Here is a 17416-nt window from a genome sequence, read left to right as displayed (position 1 = left end):
CTACTACGAGATCCACAGAGACAGAAAGTAAGATGGAGTGCCAGTGGTTCACAGGGACAGAGTTTCAGTTGGGAAGCTGCAAAGTTCTGGAGATGAACAGTGGAGACAGCTTCAGGACACTTATCTCAGTGACCACTGAACTGGGCACACAATGGTGGTGACAGGAAAGCTCACGGGTGTCTTGACTACAGATAATGAAAACAAATCCAGGCCTGGTCATCAGGGAAGCCCTTGTCATGTTTTTCCAATTCACTGTATTTGTCATGCTGGTAAGGACACATGTAGAATCTGTTACCAAAGTGCTCATGACCATGGGCAGCCTGCCGGCCACTCCCCAAAGGACTTTCTTTACAACGCTAGTTTTGCACTGAATGTGTGTCCCAGGTCCATCTTTCCCCAACAGTGAGAAGCCTTTAATCAAGACCAGTAATGGGACATGTAGGGAGAAGGTCCTCACATGTGTCAATCTGCAGTGTCTTCATCATGAGGCATAGTGGACTTCCAATGTGATAGTTACATGCCGGAAAAAGTGATCACCCAAGTCCTAATCAGGGACAACCTCAAGGGGACCTCCTGTCACTTCTCTTTGCAGAAAGGGAAGCTTTAGACACAAACATGACCACATTGGGAAAAAACAAAAACATAAAATCATGTCAGGATATCAAGACAACTTCGCAGAGCATCCTGGCCAAGAAAGTAGCACCTTCACAATGCTGGAACCTTCCAAGTGGTTACTACCAAGGGAAAGGAGTGGACACTGAAAGCATAGGAGAAGGTTCCAGAATGGGAATCATGTCTGAACCTAGACTAGGAGCCCACAATCCACAGCTCTCGTTTCTAAACCTAAGTACTGTGGCCTTTAGGCCCACAGAAGGGGCCTCAAACTTCCTGCAAGGAAATGAATGAGCCACTTAACACAAGGACCAATGGGAAACTGGCATGCAGGGGAATTTCTGGAAGCTGATGGGATGCTCTTTGATTAGTTCAGGAGAATTTTTGTCCTAGTTTCAGTTCTGTTGCTGTGATAAAAATGCCCTGACAAGAAAGCAATATGGGAGAAGAAGGGTTTATTTGGCTCACAATTCTAGGTCACAGTCTATGACTGAAGGGAAGTCAAGACAGAAACTTCAAACACCTAGTCACATCCCATCTAGTCAAGAGCTTAGAGAATTGAGTACAGCTAGCTAGCTTTCTCCTCTCTTATTCAGCCCAGGAGCCCAAGCCTGGAGAATTGTGCCACCTGTATCTCCTCACACACTCAAGGCAGTTAGAAGAAATCCCTCACAGGCGAGCCTATCCAGCCCTACCTAGGCAATCCCTCCTTGAGACTATCTTCCCAGGGCCTTATGTACCATGTTGCCCACGTGTGTAAAGGCCCTATGGCTTGGGGTGCTCTTACAGAATTGCAAAGGTATGCTCTGTTATATTTGACTGTAGTTCTTACTTTATCTGGCCAATAGTGAGATGAGTTATCTATTACATCATCGGCCCATATGTTCATACTTTTCTATCTGGCATGACTGTGAGATCTAGCCACCAGACCCTGGTTGGTGTCTTTGAGGAGCCAATTTACAGATATGAAATTGGGGCTGTGGCATACTAAATTTAGGCCCTCATTGGTGAGGATGGATGAGCACTGAATACACAGGGCCTGCCTGCCCCCAAAGCCTGGATCTGCCCTTCATTCATGTAAAGCAAAGAGGGAAAAGGCCAAGCCTCCTGGCTTCTAGTATGACTGTAGGGCTCTGGCCACTGAGAGAGGGGGAAGGCTGCTTGTAGATGGGGCTAGCAATGTATACCTACACCCACACATACCCAAGGCTTTCTAAATCATAACCATGGATACAGTTGTTACAGAATTACAGAGGCACAGGTGCCTGAGTAGGCCATGTGACTACCAGGATGACAATCGTATGATGAGACAGAGAACAGAACACAGCCTCAGCCTCACCTCTTTATATAGCCTCTCCTTGCCTTGCCAGCCACATCTTGGGTCTTCATGGATCCATCCATCTATTTTCCCTTATATCCATCAGTCCATCTATCCACGATTCCATCCATCCATCCATCCATCCATCCATCCATCCATCCATCCATCCATCTATCCATCTATCCATCTACCCATTCATCCACATAGCTATCCATCCATCTACTCATTTATCCATCCATCCATCCATCCATCCATCTACCCATTCATCCATCCACATAGCTATCAATCCATCCATCCATCCATCCATCCATCCATCCATCCATCCATCCATCCATCCACTTACTAACATGCCCATTCACCATCCATTGACTGTCCATCTACCTTGTCATTGCTAATCATCTGTCCATCCACTCATCTGCTCACCTTACTGAATACTATCTCTTCACTCACACACCCACATTTCAAGAGTCACTGCCTGAATCCCAGCTGACCCCTTAATTACCAGCTGACCCCTTAATTTGTCCAGTATCTACTGGACAAATCAGTGAATCTTTTAAAATATCAGTTTCCCCCTCGTGATGAATCACGAGAACAAACCAATAGGAATCCACTCCACATAGTGTCAACTGCAAAGCAGGTAACAAAATGCGGGGGCACTCTAGCTAATTCAAGCCAGTGAATGTTATTCTACACAGAAGTCAATGTAAACATAGTTTTGGGTCTCTGTTTTGTAGCCCACTCTATAGACAGCTAGCTCTGAGTCATCAGTCTGGAGGCCTGAAGCCTCCAAGGGTAGAGGTAAGGGGATCGTGGGTCATGAAGCAGGGCACACACACAGTAAGGCTCAGTGGTCCTGAGTGAGTATTGAAGCATTGTCATAATCACTATTAACTTGAACTTTATGAAGTGCCCCAAGGCAGCAGGTAAAAAATTGAGCCCATTTCCCAGATGACAGAGGGTTTCCATGAATAATGACTTCACATGGGAGTCACAGCCACCCTTGCATCCTGATGCTCTATCCTGTGGTATAGTTTAAAAAAAAAATAGGAAAGGTTATATCTCAAAGGAAGGTGTTTTATAAACTGTGACCTCCTGCCCAGGGGCTATGCTCTCCTTATGGCAGCCTTGAGCAACAACAGAGCCATGGCCCCAGGTAAGGGGTAGCCTCAGACAGGCAGGCCTGAGAGGCTAAGCTAGGACACACACAGTGAGAGAACAGTTCAGTAGTTCCCTAGCCCTGGCATCTCTGTTTCCTTCATATTCTGACCAAGAGCAGCCAGATGGAGCACCAGCCGACTTGCTTTAGTCCAAGGGTTAGATTGCTGGAGATTCAGTACCAGGAAGCCAATGTTCTGTGGGGTGACTGGGAAGGATAAATTGGGCCTTTCCCAGCTACCCTGTATGAACGGGAACTACCCACACACTGAGCTCCCTCCATTCACTCCCTCTTCCATCAGTTACTCATTCATTTATGCATAGCTTCCCAGGTGGTCCATCACCAGGCAGCACACACATCTGAGCACAGAAGATGGGAGAAGCTGCAGAGGCTTTGTAGCGAACTCCAACCAGAGTGACAACCAAAGTCAAAGTTAGAGTGCACACAGGCTTGTCTGAGCTAGGGTGAGGGTCAGGCAGTGCAAAGGAGAGCACAGAAGCTGTCTGAAGGAACACACAGCAAGGTAGAGCCCAGGGCACCTTGGCTGTGGCGGTAGGATGGAACTGGAGTGGCGCAAGGACAGAGGTGGGACGTTCAATAAGGAGATGCTGTGGTTGGTCTTGGGAAGAAATGGGGTGAGGCTGATGAGTAGAGTCAAAGAATTCCAGATATGATCCAGAAGAGTCACCTGGCAGACACCTGCAGAAATCAATGTCTCCCTGGGAAAGGCCTGGGATTAATGGAGGCCGAGAGAGCTCCTAGCTGGGGCTTGGGCATAGCCAATATCATACCCAGCAATTGGGCCTTGAACTCTAGTGCGTTACCATTCATCATTGCTATGCCTACAGACTGGACACATGCCACCCTGTTCTTTTCTGGCTATTGAAGAAAACACCCAACTAGCAAGCATAAAAGACACCTTAGTTTACCCTGCCCCCAACTACCCACCCCTAGGAGCTATGACAGGGACAAGGACTCAATAGGCTCATCACACTGGCACAAAAAAGACTGCTTCAGGAGGGGCATAGGATACAAGTTGCAGCTATCAGCCTTCAGTAGGCAGACCCACTATATCTTTGAGAGTGAACAGAGGGAGGCTGTCCATCCAACTCACAGATAGGAAGTACAATTCCCGCACTGTGTTACACCCAGGCACTGTGGCCTGCCAGAGTAGTCATAGTCTACTGCACAGACTACACAAGGAGAAGAGTTATCTGGACCTGGATTCCACAAGTAGCCAGGGTGTACCTGCTCCTACAGAAAGTAGCCTTCACTTGGCCCCGCCTCCCCCAACCATAAACCTGGTAGTCTTACCCACATTGTTTTGTTGGTATTCTGGTCACATGTAGGTGACATTAGGTATAGGTGACAAGCAGATGTCTAGAGAGATCTAACCTCAACATTAAAACACACACACACACACATATACATACACACATACACACACACACACACATAAACATATACACACATCCTCCTTCTTCCTCTTCTCCTATTTCTGTTAACCTAGTCCAGGGATCAGGATAGAAGTTGGGGAGGGAGCCCTTTCCTCTCTTTGTTGAGGTAACCATGTCCTGTTCCACCAAGTGCAGGTACCCATGTTCCTATAGGCCCAGAGAGAGAACATACAGGTAGATAAAGAATAGAGCCACAGAGACATCTAATTGTCACCCTCAGATCCATGTCTGATAGGTTGGGATGCACAGGTAAGGTGGGTACCCTAGAATCTACTAGAGCCTTCAGGGGAAAAGCTAGAGTGGCCTGTGCTTTCTGAAATCTGTGGCACATATAGAATGTTCTATGGTCTCGGGCACCTTGCCCTGAAATGTGAGGTCCTTGTCTTAAAAGGATGTTCTTTTGTGATACCAACTGAGGAACTAGCTTTTCCTGGGATAATGGATGATGATGATGCCAATGTCACCATCCTCATCACACAACATGAAACTGCAGAGACGGGTGGGGTTGGAAAGAGTAGCATGTCTCAGATGGACACAGCTGGAGAGAGGCCCATGGCCTCCTAGGATCTTCCTAGGGCCTCCCTTTGCTCCCTGCCAAAGCTAAAGTCACTTAGGACAAATGAGACAGTAGTGAAACGTCCCCATGAGGAGTACGGCCAGATCCACCTGTGATGTTGAGTAATTTTCTACATCTGGACAGCTGAAAGAGGCTCTAGGAGTACTGGATGCCCCTGACCACCTCCCAGAGTAAATGCAAGTCTCCCAGGATTGTGACTCAGCTGTGCCTCTAGGTGCCACTAGAGGGCGCCTCCTCTAGAGAGGTGAACACAGGGACTCACACCTGTGCTATGTAGGCACAGGGCAGAGACTGTGGATGGGCGAGCACACTTCTTCCCACCCTTTCTGTGTTAGGCAGGGCAGGGCAGAAGAAAAATCAAAAGGGGGACTGAGGAAGATACTAGGACAAGGAGAATGGAAGTAAGCCCCAGTGAAGACACTGCTATGGCAGGCCCACACCCCACCATCCCCCACCGCCAGCCACAGGAATCACAGGAAGACAGGAAGACCATTCATTCCCTGCTACCCCAAATCTCTCTGATGGCCGTCAAATATAGACTCAAGGCTTCCATAATTAGTTGGTGCTTGAGAGTATCATCTCTTGGTTAAGAAACTCAGGAAGGCAGAGGTGTGCTCGGGAGCTGGACATGGAAATGCAGGCCCCTTCTGGCTATGCAGGTCGGAAGCCCCTTCCCTAGGGAAGGTCCAGACTATGATGCCCTGAGTGGTCCCCTCAGCCTGCCCAATTCTAGCCTGTCCCTTGGAGCTGCTTCAGAGGTAGATGAAGAGGCTATGAGCCCCTGCCATGCTGGGCAGATACAGTTTGCATTTGTAGCATAAGCCGAGGCTGCTGGAGACACGGCTGGTCCTTTGTGCTATAACACACCTCTGAGCTTCGTCTCCCTCCTCCCTCCCCCCAGGCTGAGATATCTCATTGCTGCGCGCATGTGGTCACTGGTTTGGACACAGTATGTATATGACAGAAACCGCTGGGAGAGCATTCGGCACAGACCGTACTCTCTGCTCTGACTGCCTACAGCCCTTTCATTTCGAGGGCCAAGGAGTCAAGGCACTGGAAAAGACATAAAGCCCCTGCACAGCTCAGCTTTCCTCACCCCTGCACAGCTCAGCCTTCCTCACCCCTGCATTAAGAGTACTAAGCTAAGCAGAGAGGCCCCGGGCTCAGCAGACAGAATTCAGCCTTAGTGTTTTCTGGGGCAGCCTCAATTGAGGAACATGTACGGTTAATCGTCTCCCATGGCAGCCCCTGCCCACTACCCAGCTTCTTCTTACCCCACATGCCAATGTGGCTGTGTCCTCTTGCCATCCTCACCAGTACCACCCAGCCTGTTGAGTGAAGGGGAACGGCTGCGGGGCCCAGGGGCGTAGCTTCCAAGGCTCTTGGTGGCTCCATCAGGTTTGCTGGGTGTCTGCTGCAGCAGTTGGGGTGAGAGGCTTCGGTGGGAGGTGGCTGCAGAGCAGACAGCCCATTCAGGTGCACCAGCATTGAGGTTGTTGTCACTATTGGAACGCAGAAGAACTCTGGGGGCAGCCAATGTGTTGGGGGGCCGCCGCCTGCGGTTGGAATAAGCTGGGGCCTCTCGGAAGGGCACTGGGTTGGGGAAAAAGAAAAAGAGAGGGAGAGGGAGGGAGAGAGCAGTGAATAATGTCAGGAGACAGGGACACAGGAAGGCCAGGGCTGCATGCATCCATACCCCATATAAGTCAGGGATGGCCCTGAGGGCTTAGTGAGGGATCTGTGTAGTGCTGGGCTCCCCAAGGCCTGACTCACCCCCAACATGAACACAGAGAAACACTGAAACGGATAATGCTTCCAGCACATGGAAGCTCAAACCAGGACCTCAATGGAAGGGACTCAAGGTCTGACTTTCCATCGGGCCAGCCCATGCCTTCAGCAGGGAGACACAGCCATAACACAGGTAAGGATGGGCTTCCCCATGTCACCAAGCATTAGGACACTGCATGGCTCAGGAGCATCCCCTAAAAATCTGGACATGTCCTCTGTGAGTAGAGCTATGTACCCAAAGTTCTTACACTAGTATATATAACCCAGGACCTCAGGATGTGACCACATGTGGGGAGAGGTCCTTTATAGGGGTAACTATGTTAAAATGAGTCACTGGGATGCCCCATGTGATAGCAATAATCAGGACCCAGAGATTTAGGACCCAGACATGAGGATTCAGAGAAGACATCATCTGTAAGCCACAAACAGACCTCAGGGAACCAGCCCCAGGTAATTTTAATCTCGGATAGTCAACTTCCTATATGGAGAACAATGGGCATTTCATCTTTATGCACTCAGGCCTATAGCCTTGGTCACAGGGAAAGCCAGCCACCTCTGTCCCAGAATCTTCTCTTTTTCCTCACAGCAAGTGGAGCCTAGCATTGTGTGGCAGCAGCACGTGGCCCCACTTCACTGGGTGCCTCATAGAAAGGTCTAGACAGAGCTAGGTCTTCACGTGCTTGAGCCCAATGTACCCGCGGACTCAGATAAGGCAAACCTGGGCACCTTCAGGTATGGTGTTCACACTGCAGCCACAGTAGATACTCTCACCTTGATGGCCAGAGACACTACACACCCCTAGCCTCTTAATTGGTACCCAGTGAAACCTTATTACAAGATTTCTGCCCCTAAGTCCTAGGGCTCTATTCTATAAACAGGACCCTAGGAAGCGGGAATAAAACAGGCTTCCAGGGGGACTGACCTGGGTAAGAGCCCTGACATCTAAGAAGCAGAGCACTACAGTTTAGGGCAGCCTATGGCAATAGCTGCCCAAGGTCAGGGGTACCTCATAGAGAGCTAAGATTCCTGCTTCATCAGAGTCCATGGCTTTCTGCTCATCTGCATAGCCGAAAGATAAGGACATGAGTGGTACTAAAATAGGTGTCTCATGAACAGTTCATGGGAACAGAATGGCTCTGGTAGATCTTATGGGGTCAGAAGTGTTCCAGCACAGCTCACAGGGACAGAGATGGTCCTGGAGGAGTGCATGGGGACAAAGGTGGCCTAGGCACAGTCCACAGGGACAGAGGTATCCCTGGAATAACTCACAGGGACAGAGATAGCCCAGGCATAACTCAAGAAGTAGACCTAGCAAATCTCACAAAGATAGAGGTGGTCCTGGAGGAACTCATGGGGACAGAGCTAGCATTAATACTGCTCACAGGGACAGAGTGGCCTTGGCAGACAGAGCCCCAGCACAGTTCACAGGGACAGAGATAGCAGAGGTGGTTCTGACAGTCCTCTTTCAGATCAGCTGTGACCTAGGACAATTAATTCTCCTCTTTCTTAGGAACCAGAGCTAGATGCCAAGCTGGCAAGCCATATAGCAGGGTGACAGGCTGCTAAGCTTGGGGCTCGTGTGATATATGGAGGGAGTCCTCATTTCTTCAGTGGGCTGCAGCATGTGTCGTGCGCCCTGCTTTCTCTGCAAGCTTTTGATGGGAAAAGATGGTCAGCAAACCTCCTGACTATGTGCGATCCCACTCCCAGTTTCTCCAGCATGTGACTGACGGGGACTGGTCAGGGACAGACCAGGAACACCAAAGGCTGGTAGTGTCTTCCCTGAAGCCAAGAGCCTGTGCTCTTAAAGAGCTAGGCCTACAGCCCCAGCAGCCCACCTCCAAAAGAATCATAGCCAGGTCAGGCCTCCAAGTGTGTTTGGCTGGACACAAAGAAAGCCTTGCTGATAATGCTGCCAGAGCAGGGCTTTGAGAAGTCACCATGGAGCCAACCGGGGAGTCTGGGGTGATCTTGGGACTTAGAGAGGTGGTGGCCTTGTAAAGGATAGGTGACCTCACAATTGCAGTCTTATCTGCCACTCACTGAGATCAGGGGCTCTTGGTGTGAAAGCCAAAAGGCCAGCAGACATGGAGAGGATAAATAGTGCCTATACCTTGGGGTTTCTGGGAGTATCCCCTGGGTGAGACATGTGGAGGGTCCCGAACAGCCCCAAGACCCGGACATGCTGGTGCCCTGCAACTGTGCGTCTGTGGAGTCACCCATCCCTAAGAGTAGAGTTGATGGCATCTCTGACTGTATAACCAGTACGGTATTAATACCCTTAATGGCAAAGTGAAGGGATGTGAGGGCACTTGATACCCTGCCCATTGCAAAGACAGACTCCGTAGGAAAGAAATGTCCATAGAAGCAGAATGGAGATAGCATTACTTAACACTCTAACCCATGGCTGGAATTCATGCTGTCTGTGGGTTATAAAAAAAAAATCGAAGTCCCACATGGCAAATTTTGGTAAGCCTCATCAGAAAAAGAAGAGGATCTATTCTGTGCCCATTTGAAGAGCCTGAGTCTGCAGAAGGAAGGGAGTAGGCAGGATGTCCTCATGCAGGCGAGGCCACACAGGGAGGGTCATAGAACCAAACAGCTGGGACATATTATGCACATTTCACCCCAAAGACCAGGCAAGTGAGTCAAATGGACCCACGCAGGTAACATTAGAGTGAATATTTTAATGAAAATTGTCTTGCTTAACGACCAAGCCTCATATCAAATTAGTTTCAAGGCTGCTGAAGTATCTCTGGTGTTCAGTTCACAGTGAGCTCGGGTAGAAAGAAATCTTCCTAATTTCCTTAAAGTCACCTCTTTGGAGACCTGGTTTAATCAGAAAGAGAGCACGCTTGCTATCTGAGGTAACTCTCTGACTGGGACCATACACGCAAATGATGTTTTTTTTTTTTTCCATGAAAAGTGTTAAAAATAACTCCTTTCCTGTCTGAAAATGATTAATATGCCACCCAACGTTTCCTTCTTTCAGCAATCTGCAGGCTCTTAGGTGGGTGGATATTTTCTTAGCTGTCTTACATGCATTTATTTATACAGTTTTTTTTCCTTCCTCACAATAAAAATCATACAAGGTATGTTAAAGAGGGATTCTTCATGCACCCCATGGTTTCGCTACCCAGGGACAGCCAGGCAGAACTGGCAAGTGGCACCAGAAGAGGATACCTTGGGTGCATCCAGCCATGTGCCCTGACCCTCCTTAGCAGGTGCTCACAGCCTCCAGGTGACTGGAAGACGGAAAACCAAAACTTCTTTTATTTTCCCCAAGACCTAGTTTCCCAATGTGTCCCTTGGCATAAGCTCTCTGGATGAGATGTTCTGGAATGCAGTTCTGCCAGAGGCTGGTAGCTCAAGAACACAGTAAAATACAAAGGCACCTTCATCTGTGTTAATCTTCCAGACCTGACTCGAGCCAAACCATACCACAAAGCTGGGGCAATTATTCCTTGAGCAACCAGCAATTTGAGGAGGCACCCGAGTCCCCTCTCCCCCGAGGAGCAGCCCACGGCTGCTCACCAGGCGCCCCACGCTTCCTACAGCTTTCTCCTTACCTTCCTTCTTGGTGAAGGCATTTAACAAAGACTTCATTTTCCCTGTGACTTTGGCAGCGGTCCGCTCATTATATAACCCTCTCGGCGGGCAGGAAGGCTAGGCGCGCAGCCCGGCCCCTCGGAGCTGGCGCGGCTGGGACCCGGCGAGCAGTGGCGGGCGTCTGGGCGCTCGGCAGCCCGGAGCATCGCTGGGCATGCCAGACCCAGCTTGCTGGTGACAAAGCCCACCCCATATTCTGTCTGTCAGCTGGGAAGCAACTGTGCGCAGACTGAGGCTGCTCTCAGAACCGGCTACCTCTGGCGGTGATCCTCATGTGAGCAGTGCCACGCTGCTGAGAGAGCAAGCAGGGCATCGGGGAGGCAGCACCACGCAGAGTTAACATGGAGCAGGCGATTGCGCGCGAGCTGGCGGCCAGGAGACACCGGGAGGCATTTGTGAGCCGGAGCCCCAGTTATCCAAGGAAACCCGGCTGCTGCTGGGCGCTCCGTGCGCCTGTGGCTAAATATAAAGTACTGTGCTTTTTCTATTTTTTTTTTTTTTTTACATTTTTTTTTTTAAGAAGAAGCCAAGTCTATTTGTCAGCTAGCAGATGTGGTAAGAAAGTCAAGGGAGAAATATCCACGCTTCAGACAAGTCACCAGAAGATCCCTGACACCCCGGTAGGCATGCCAGGATTCAGGAATTCTGACAGTGACCTATTTCCCTTTGAAAGCATCAGACACAAGTGGCATCACTTCTCTGGCCCTCCCCATCTTGATAATGACCCTGGGAAAGCAGGACTCCACCCCCTGCCGCTTACATTCGCTTTGTGTAAGGAATGGGAAATAACTGGCCAAGTAGTCAGAGGTAAAGCACCCCAATACAGGGCAGCCGGCAAAAATGGGCCCTTCAGAGCTGTGTCCCCGCGTGTCTCTGGCATTCACACCCCCAACAGAAGTCAAGCAAGGGAAGCTCTCTCCAATCATCACCTTGAGAAAAGTTCTGTCTGTATAGCAAACAAAGAGAGTGCAGAGTGTGGGTGGGGGCGCTCACTGCTGCGCCCTGCAGTGGTGGTGGGGTGGTACGGGGAATGATTCCCACGCCAGAGTGAAGGTCCTATCAAAGGAGGAGGGAGTGCAAGGGTCAGGCTCTGCAATGGGCATCTACCACTGGGGCAGCAATTAAGAGTGCCCTTAGCTTCTGTGGTTGCCAAGAGAACAGCTTCCCAAGCCCGGGGAGGGGGTGGGGGAAGGGGGAAGAAAAGGAAAAGGAAGAGACAGGAAAAAGCAACTGGAACACTGAATTCAACCCCATATGGTCGACACAGTTTATGTCAACAAAAAATGGCGGTGTAAGGAAGAGGAGGCTGGCGTGCCTGAGCAGTGGCACCTTCCTTTCCTCAGCACACTTGGGATCCCAGGCACGCTCAGAATGGTCGCTGCCGTGCCAGGCGTTGTCTGGGAAGGAAAAGGCTGTGCCTGAATCACTATGTGTGTCTGTGTGTGAGCTTCGTGTCGGCTGAGCATTTAAACATCATCTCCATTGGGCCCACACGGTTCGTCAGCAATGTCAAAACCGCCTGTGTGACATCCTCCCCTGTAGTATCACAGCCGGTGGCATCAAAACGGCTGTCTTAGAGACGGAGCGGCTGTCTAACGCTTGCTCGCTGCTGCGCCGTGCATGTGGCCTCTGTGGTCCTTTGGACAGTCTAGGCAAGGTTGAGCAGCTTTTGGGAGACCCTTTGCCTATGGCATCACCCACGAGCATCCATCTTCCAGGAATGAACTAGAGATAGCTTTCCTGGGTAGGCTTCAACACGGAGGTTTCTAGATCATCATGAAGCACTTGGCTGGAGGCCATGTTGGGATGGTGTCACCAGTGTCCACGAATACAGGAAGCCCCACTCCAGAGGCCAGGGGCCCCCGCCAGTCAGACCCACAACCACATGGGCTCAGGGGACTTGCCAGAGTTCTGGGGACTCTCTGAGACACCAGTGCTGCTCAGTGTTTGCTCCATCTGTCGGGGATCAATATCTTCCAGAAAGCACAAAGCTACACCGAAGCCTAGTTTCCCTGCCACCCACTGCTTTGGCATCTCCTTGGCCACTGTGTGGTGCAGAGAATGTGTGCCCACAACTGGGTGATAAAGTTAGAAGCCAGGCTTTGTGCCACAGTCACCCTTCCCACCAGAAGATCCTACATCTGACACTGACCTTCGGTGGAGGTTGTGGGAGGAGGCCTCTTCCCAGGAGGGTGGTGTGACACCCCACACCTTTTCTGAATGAAGGAGAATGACAGAACATGACAGAACCTTCTTTTCCACACTGGGTCTCTGACCTCAGATATGTCAAAAGAGTGAGGATCAAGCAGGTCCCTGTCCCATCTTCCCTAGAGCAGAACCCCAAACTCCCAAACTCCAGCAAGGCAGTGGTGTCACACATTCCAGATACAAAGCCCCCAGCTGCCATCCTCACCAGCCGTTTATTAGATAGCTGCTCCTTTGGATGCAGTTGCTCACAAGTAGAAATTGCTGTGGAAGTGTGCAGAGCCCTGAGCTCTCCAATGGGAAGAGCTGAGAATATCCCCAAGCAGAATCGTGTCTCTACCCGTTGCCATAGTGCCAACTAGACCCAACCCTGAATCCAATGTCCCATCTGGCTTTGAAGAGTAAGCTGTGCTGGCTGGGGTGTGTGAGGGAGCAACAGGTATGGGGCACAGGTGGCATGTCCAGGTAGGAGAAACCAGCCAGGCTATAGATACAAGATGATGTGACAAAGGACCCCCACAGTATAATCCCATACCTGAGAACACTCTCTTCAGACACCATTAGTCTTTTTTTAAAAATACCACCATTAGTATTTTGGTCATATTCATCCTCAGCGGCCCCTCCACCTCTTCTTAGGCATCCAAGTTCAGGTCCTGCTTTCCCTTGCTAAAGCTCACTGAGTCCAGTCAGTGTTGCCTGTGTGTGCAGGGCTATGGAGCCGTCCACAGGAACATGGGCTAGCTACCAGTGGCTGCTCCCTCTTCCAGCAGCCATCCACTGACAATAGACCTTCAGCTGGGAGGTGTTGCTCATGAGCTCCTTGCCATCCATACTGGGATTCTGGTCGGCTTGACCCTGTAGAGGAGGTCTTATACAGGCAACCACAGTGCTGTGAGTTCATGGGAACAATGGCCATGTCATGTCCCCAGGATGGCATTTCACAAGGCTCCACATCTCCTCCAGCTTTGCATTCTTTCCTCTCTTCCTTCTGTGCTGTTCCCTGAGCCTTGGTGGTCAGGGAATACAGAGGAGTTATTTCAGAGGTCCCACGCAGGGCTGGATTGCTACAGAGGTCCCATACAGAACTGAATGGTTCATTACAGTCCCTTAATTCTCAGAACTGACCAGTTACGAGTTTGCCTTTGCCACTGTCCACTGCTAAATGAAGCTTCTTTGACAAGACTGAGAGCAGCTCAGCTTAGAGCTGGGGTGACCCTGTGGAGTGGCTGTGGCAAGCAGGACTGTGGGCAGGTGGGCTAGAGACTGTGTGAGCATCTTTGTGATCCGGGAGGTCAGAATCCTGTATACTCGGCCTGGGGTAGGCTCTGCTATGGAGAGGTGGAGGTGCCTCATGCTATACCCTGAGCATCCCTGCTGGGGAAATGGGAGATGTTCTCTGATACATCCCCGCAAACGTGCTGTCCTTGAACACTCCCAGCAACAAAGGGGTCTCTACCTGCACGCAGTGATTCTTGTTGTCAAGGGCAGGTCATGGCACCCTACCCCAAGGAGATGTTAGCTCTGTACCCTATCCCCCACTAATGACTCTCTCCTCCTGGCTTTATTTTCTATTTCATCTTATAATGCTACATGCAGCATGCATGGCTGGCAGAACATCGGTTGTGTGTGAATGATGGTCCCATGTAAGCAACTGAGGGTTGGCTTACACTGCTGTGGTTCTGTGCTCACAGGTCTGCCAACAGACAGTGAGCCCCACTTCTCCTCTCCTAGCACAGAACTGTCTATACCGTCCCCTGAGGTCTTCCACCCCAGTGACCATGGGGACCCAGGTCCCTACTACCAACTCAGGCTTCTCTGGAAAGTCGGGATGGTGTTGACTGAGGCTGGCAGCAAGCCTGCAGATCTCTGGGAAATACTGGTAGCATCTCTAAGGACACCGGAAAGTGTAGAGCAGGGATTAAAAATTAAAATTAAGGAAGAGATAAAATCCAAAAGCTGTTTCTCTTCAAGACTGCTAGAGATCCTTTATTCACAGTGCTTTCTCCTGAGAGGGTTTGAGACTTCTGGAATGTTCTGGGAGCATCCCCATCTTGGGTTCCCTGAGAGCACCCACAGAACTCTCTAGAGATTTGCAGAGGTTGTGTAAGGTTCTTGGGTCCTGGAGGTGCCGGGATGCCCTGCCTCGACATTATGGGTGTGAAGCCACCATGGTCCAAAAGCAAACACCACCAACTTCCTCATTTCCCTTTTCTCTTTTGTTTTTAGAGAGAGGGTCTCACTATGAAGCTAAGCCTGGCCTGGAACTTACCATCCTCTTGCCTCAGCCTCCTGGGTGCTCACTCCCATATCCACAAGCTTTCCCCCCACCAACCTGATTTCATTCTGGATGACAGGCCATGGGCAGTATATGATGTCCAGATGACAAAGAGCACAAGTCTAGACATGTAACCTTGGACCCCAGCGCTGCAGGGAGGTGAACTCCATCAGCATCTGGGGCCACTCGATGTCCATGCATGCTTGGAAAAACATCAGATCACGTGCCTGGGATCAGTTTCCAGAAGGAGAGTGACCCCGAAATGAGCCCCACACCACCATTTTCTCTCCACTCTACAACCTGCATGGCCAACAGCCTGTGTCCCTACACCCACCCTGGCCACAGGGCTTCCTCTCAGAGACTCACTAAGCCCTTCATTTCCATGTCTTTTGACAGCTGCCTGACAACAGGCTGAAAATAATTTTACTTCTTGTACAAAAAAAGGCTCTCTGTGCATCAGAACATTTTGAGGCTCTCAAGTCCTGGCAGGGAGGACGTGGCAGGTGCTCCCAGCACGTGGTGAGACTCGGAAGTGCTTACTGCTGATGACACGCGTGTCTTCTCTTGCTGTGGTTTCAGTGCTTGGGGGGGGTGCCTGTGGGAGCTGGACAGTGTGGACTGAGGCACTGTCCTCTGTAGCCATGGGCTAGCGGCTTGAGCAGTCCCTTTCCCTCAGTTTCCCCCACCAGCAGAAGTAGGGGAGCCTGGCAATTTCTAGTACTGGCTGTGGGGTTACCTGAGTTCATGTGTTCAGGGTAAAACAAAGTGTTCCCACATACAGCACTCTGGAGAAGAACTACCCAGTGGGGAATGAGGCTCTGTGACTCTAGAAAAGCTACCCCCCCCCCGTGTACTTCTGTTTCTATAGAAAAGGATGTCCCTGGAGCTGCCTCATGAGAGGTGGCAAGAGTTCAAGTGTTTCTATTTGCAACAGTACTGTCAGCACTGGCTGAGTAATACGTGCCATTAGAACGTGCGTGATGGAATCCGGGGACACGGCTCAGTTCACACAGTGTTTGCTTAGCATGCACAAAGCCCTAGGTTCAATCCCCAGCACAGCATAAACCAGGCATGCGTGATGTGATTTACACCTGCAGTCCCACCCAGCACTCAGGTGATGAAGGCAGGTGGATCATAATTTTAAGATCCTCAATTACACAGCAAGTTTGAGGCCAGTCTGGGCCACAGGACGCCTTGCTTCACAACGACAGCAAGAAGACCCCAACCACACCAAACTATGAGTCATCAGGTGGAAAGGTGATAGACAATCCCCTCCCCTACACAGACCCTCCCTAGCATGTCCAGATGCCTCTGCCATCTTTACCTCCTCTAAGACACCTCCCTGGCTGACCTTGTCATTGGAGACACTGTCCGTCAAGATTCCTAGGGCAGCAGTCAGCCTTTTGGGCTTTTCATGTTGCCTGGATATGCCAGTGTTTCCTCTTTCCCCTGAAAACTGGGAGCTGGAGATTCCCAACATGCTGGAAACTAAATGAATGAGTAAAAGAATCCAGGCCTAACCCATTGGGTTCCAGGCACAGCGGGCCAGTCTGTCTTCAGTCCTATTTAAGTGACATGAGGCAACAGCCAGCCCATTGCCCAGCCCCACCCCTACCCAGGACTGCTCCACCCCAATCAGGGGCTTATAGGGGTGCCACACCACACCAAGCAGTTGTCTGGGGACCTGGGAAGTCCTGTGCAAGAGGGCTCTGACAGGATGGTCATTTGAACAGGAGCACCAGAACTTAGTTTCCGCAATCCTTTCGGTGTCTTCAGCGTTCCCTGCAGCCTTATTTTGCTAGGTGAAAGCTAGAGCCTGTCCTTAGCTTCTAATGTCACATGGACTCACCCATTTGATTTGCACAGTAAAGAGCATTTTGATACAAGGGAGGACCGTGTGAGGTGGCAGCCAAAAGAGAAGCAAAACTGCACATGTAAATGGCAGGCAGCTGTTTAACTAGGCACTCACCTAGGCCAGGATGGTGCTCCCTCAGTCACTGTACATGTGGGAGTTCACATTAGACTCCTGCAGGAGCCTCTCCTCGAGAAGACACCTGCCTCAGTCAGCACAAGGCTATGTTCTGAAGATTCACTGAGGGTGGGTACTGAGGGCACTAGGTATGTGCATGAGGCCCCATGCTTCCCTTCAGCTGTGGCTAGATAACTCAGGCACAAAGCCACCATCCCCACCCCAACCCCATGTGGTACCACGACAGTGGAAGAGAAGAAAATGGCAAATTCTAGAAGCAGCTAGTCCAACTTCCCAGGCTTTGTGGCATAGCACACCTTGATGCCTTGAGGTAATCCTTATTTTCCCACCTTAGGCTCCTGAGGTTCTGCTCCATTGGCCCTTATTTCAGCGGAGGAGGACAAGGCAGAGAGAGAGAGAGAGAGAGAGAGAGAGAGAGAGAGAGAGAGA

General features: G+C 50.5%; 1 protein-coding gene across 2 annotated transcripts in view; it reads right to left on the bottom strand.

Moving 5' to 3' along the window:
* Positions 1-17416, bottom strand: part of Shank2 (SH3 and multiple ankyrin repeat domains 2) — a 444659-nt gene that overhangs the window by 235378 nt on the left and 191865 nt on the right. The window contains exons 1-2 of one of the 2 annotated variants that reach the window (XM_021202690.2): positions 10478-10969; positions 6395-6713 (exon numbers count right to left, since the gene is read on the bottom strand). In XM_021202690.2, the coding sequence (XP_021058349.1) occupies positions 6395-6713; positions 10478-10514 (356 nt within the window). In that variant the 5' untranslated portion in view covers positions 10515-10969. Of the gene's footprint in view, positions 1-6394; positions 6714-10477; positions 10970-17416 lie in introns of those variants that run through there. The other variant, XM_021202679.2, reaches the window with a different exon arrangement.

The sequence above is a fragment of the Mus pahari genome, chromosome 1 (genome assembly GCF_900095145.1).
Source record: "Mus pahari chromosome 1, PAHARI_EIJ_v1.1, whole genome shotgun sequence".
Taxonomy (NCBI): domain Eukaryota; kingdom Metazoa; phylum Chordata; class Mammalia; order Rodentia; family Muridae; genus Mus; species Mus pahari.
The sequence above is the reverse complement of the archived record's forward strand: the minus strand, read 5'-3'. Positions and strand labels throughout refer to the sequence as shown.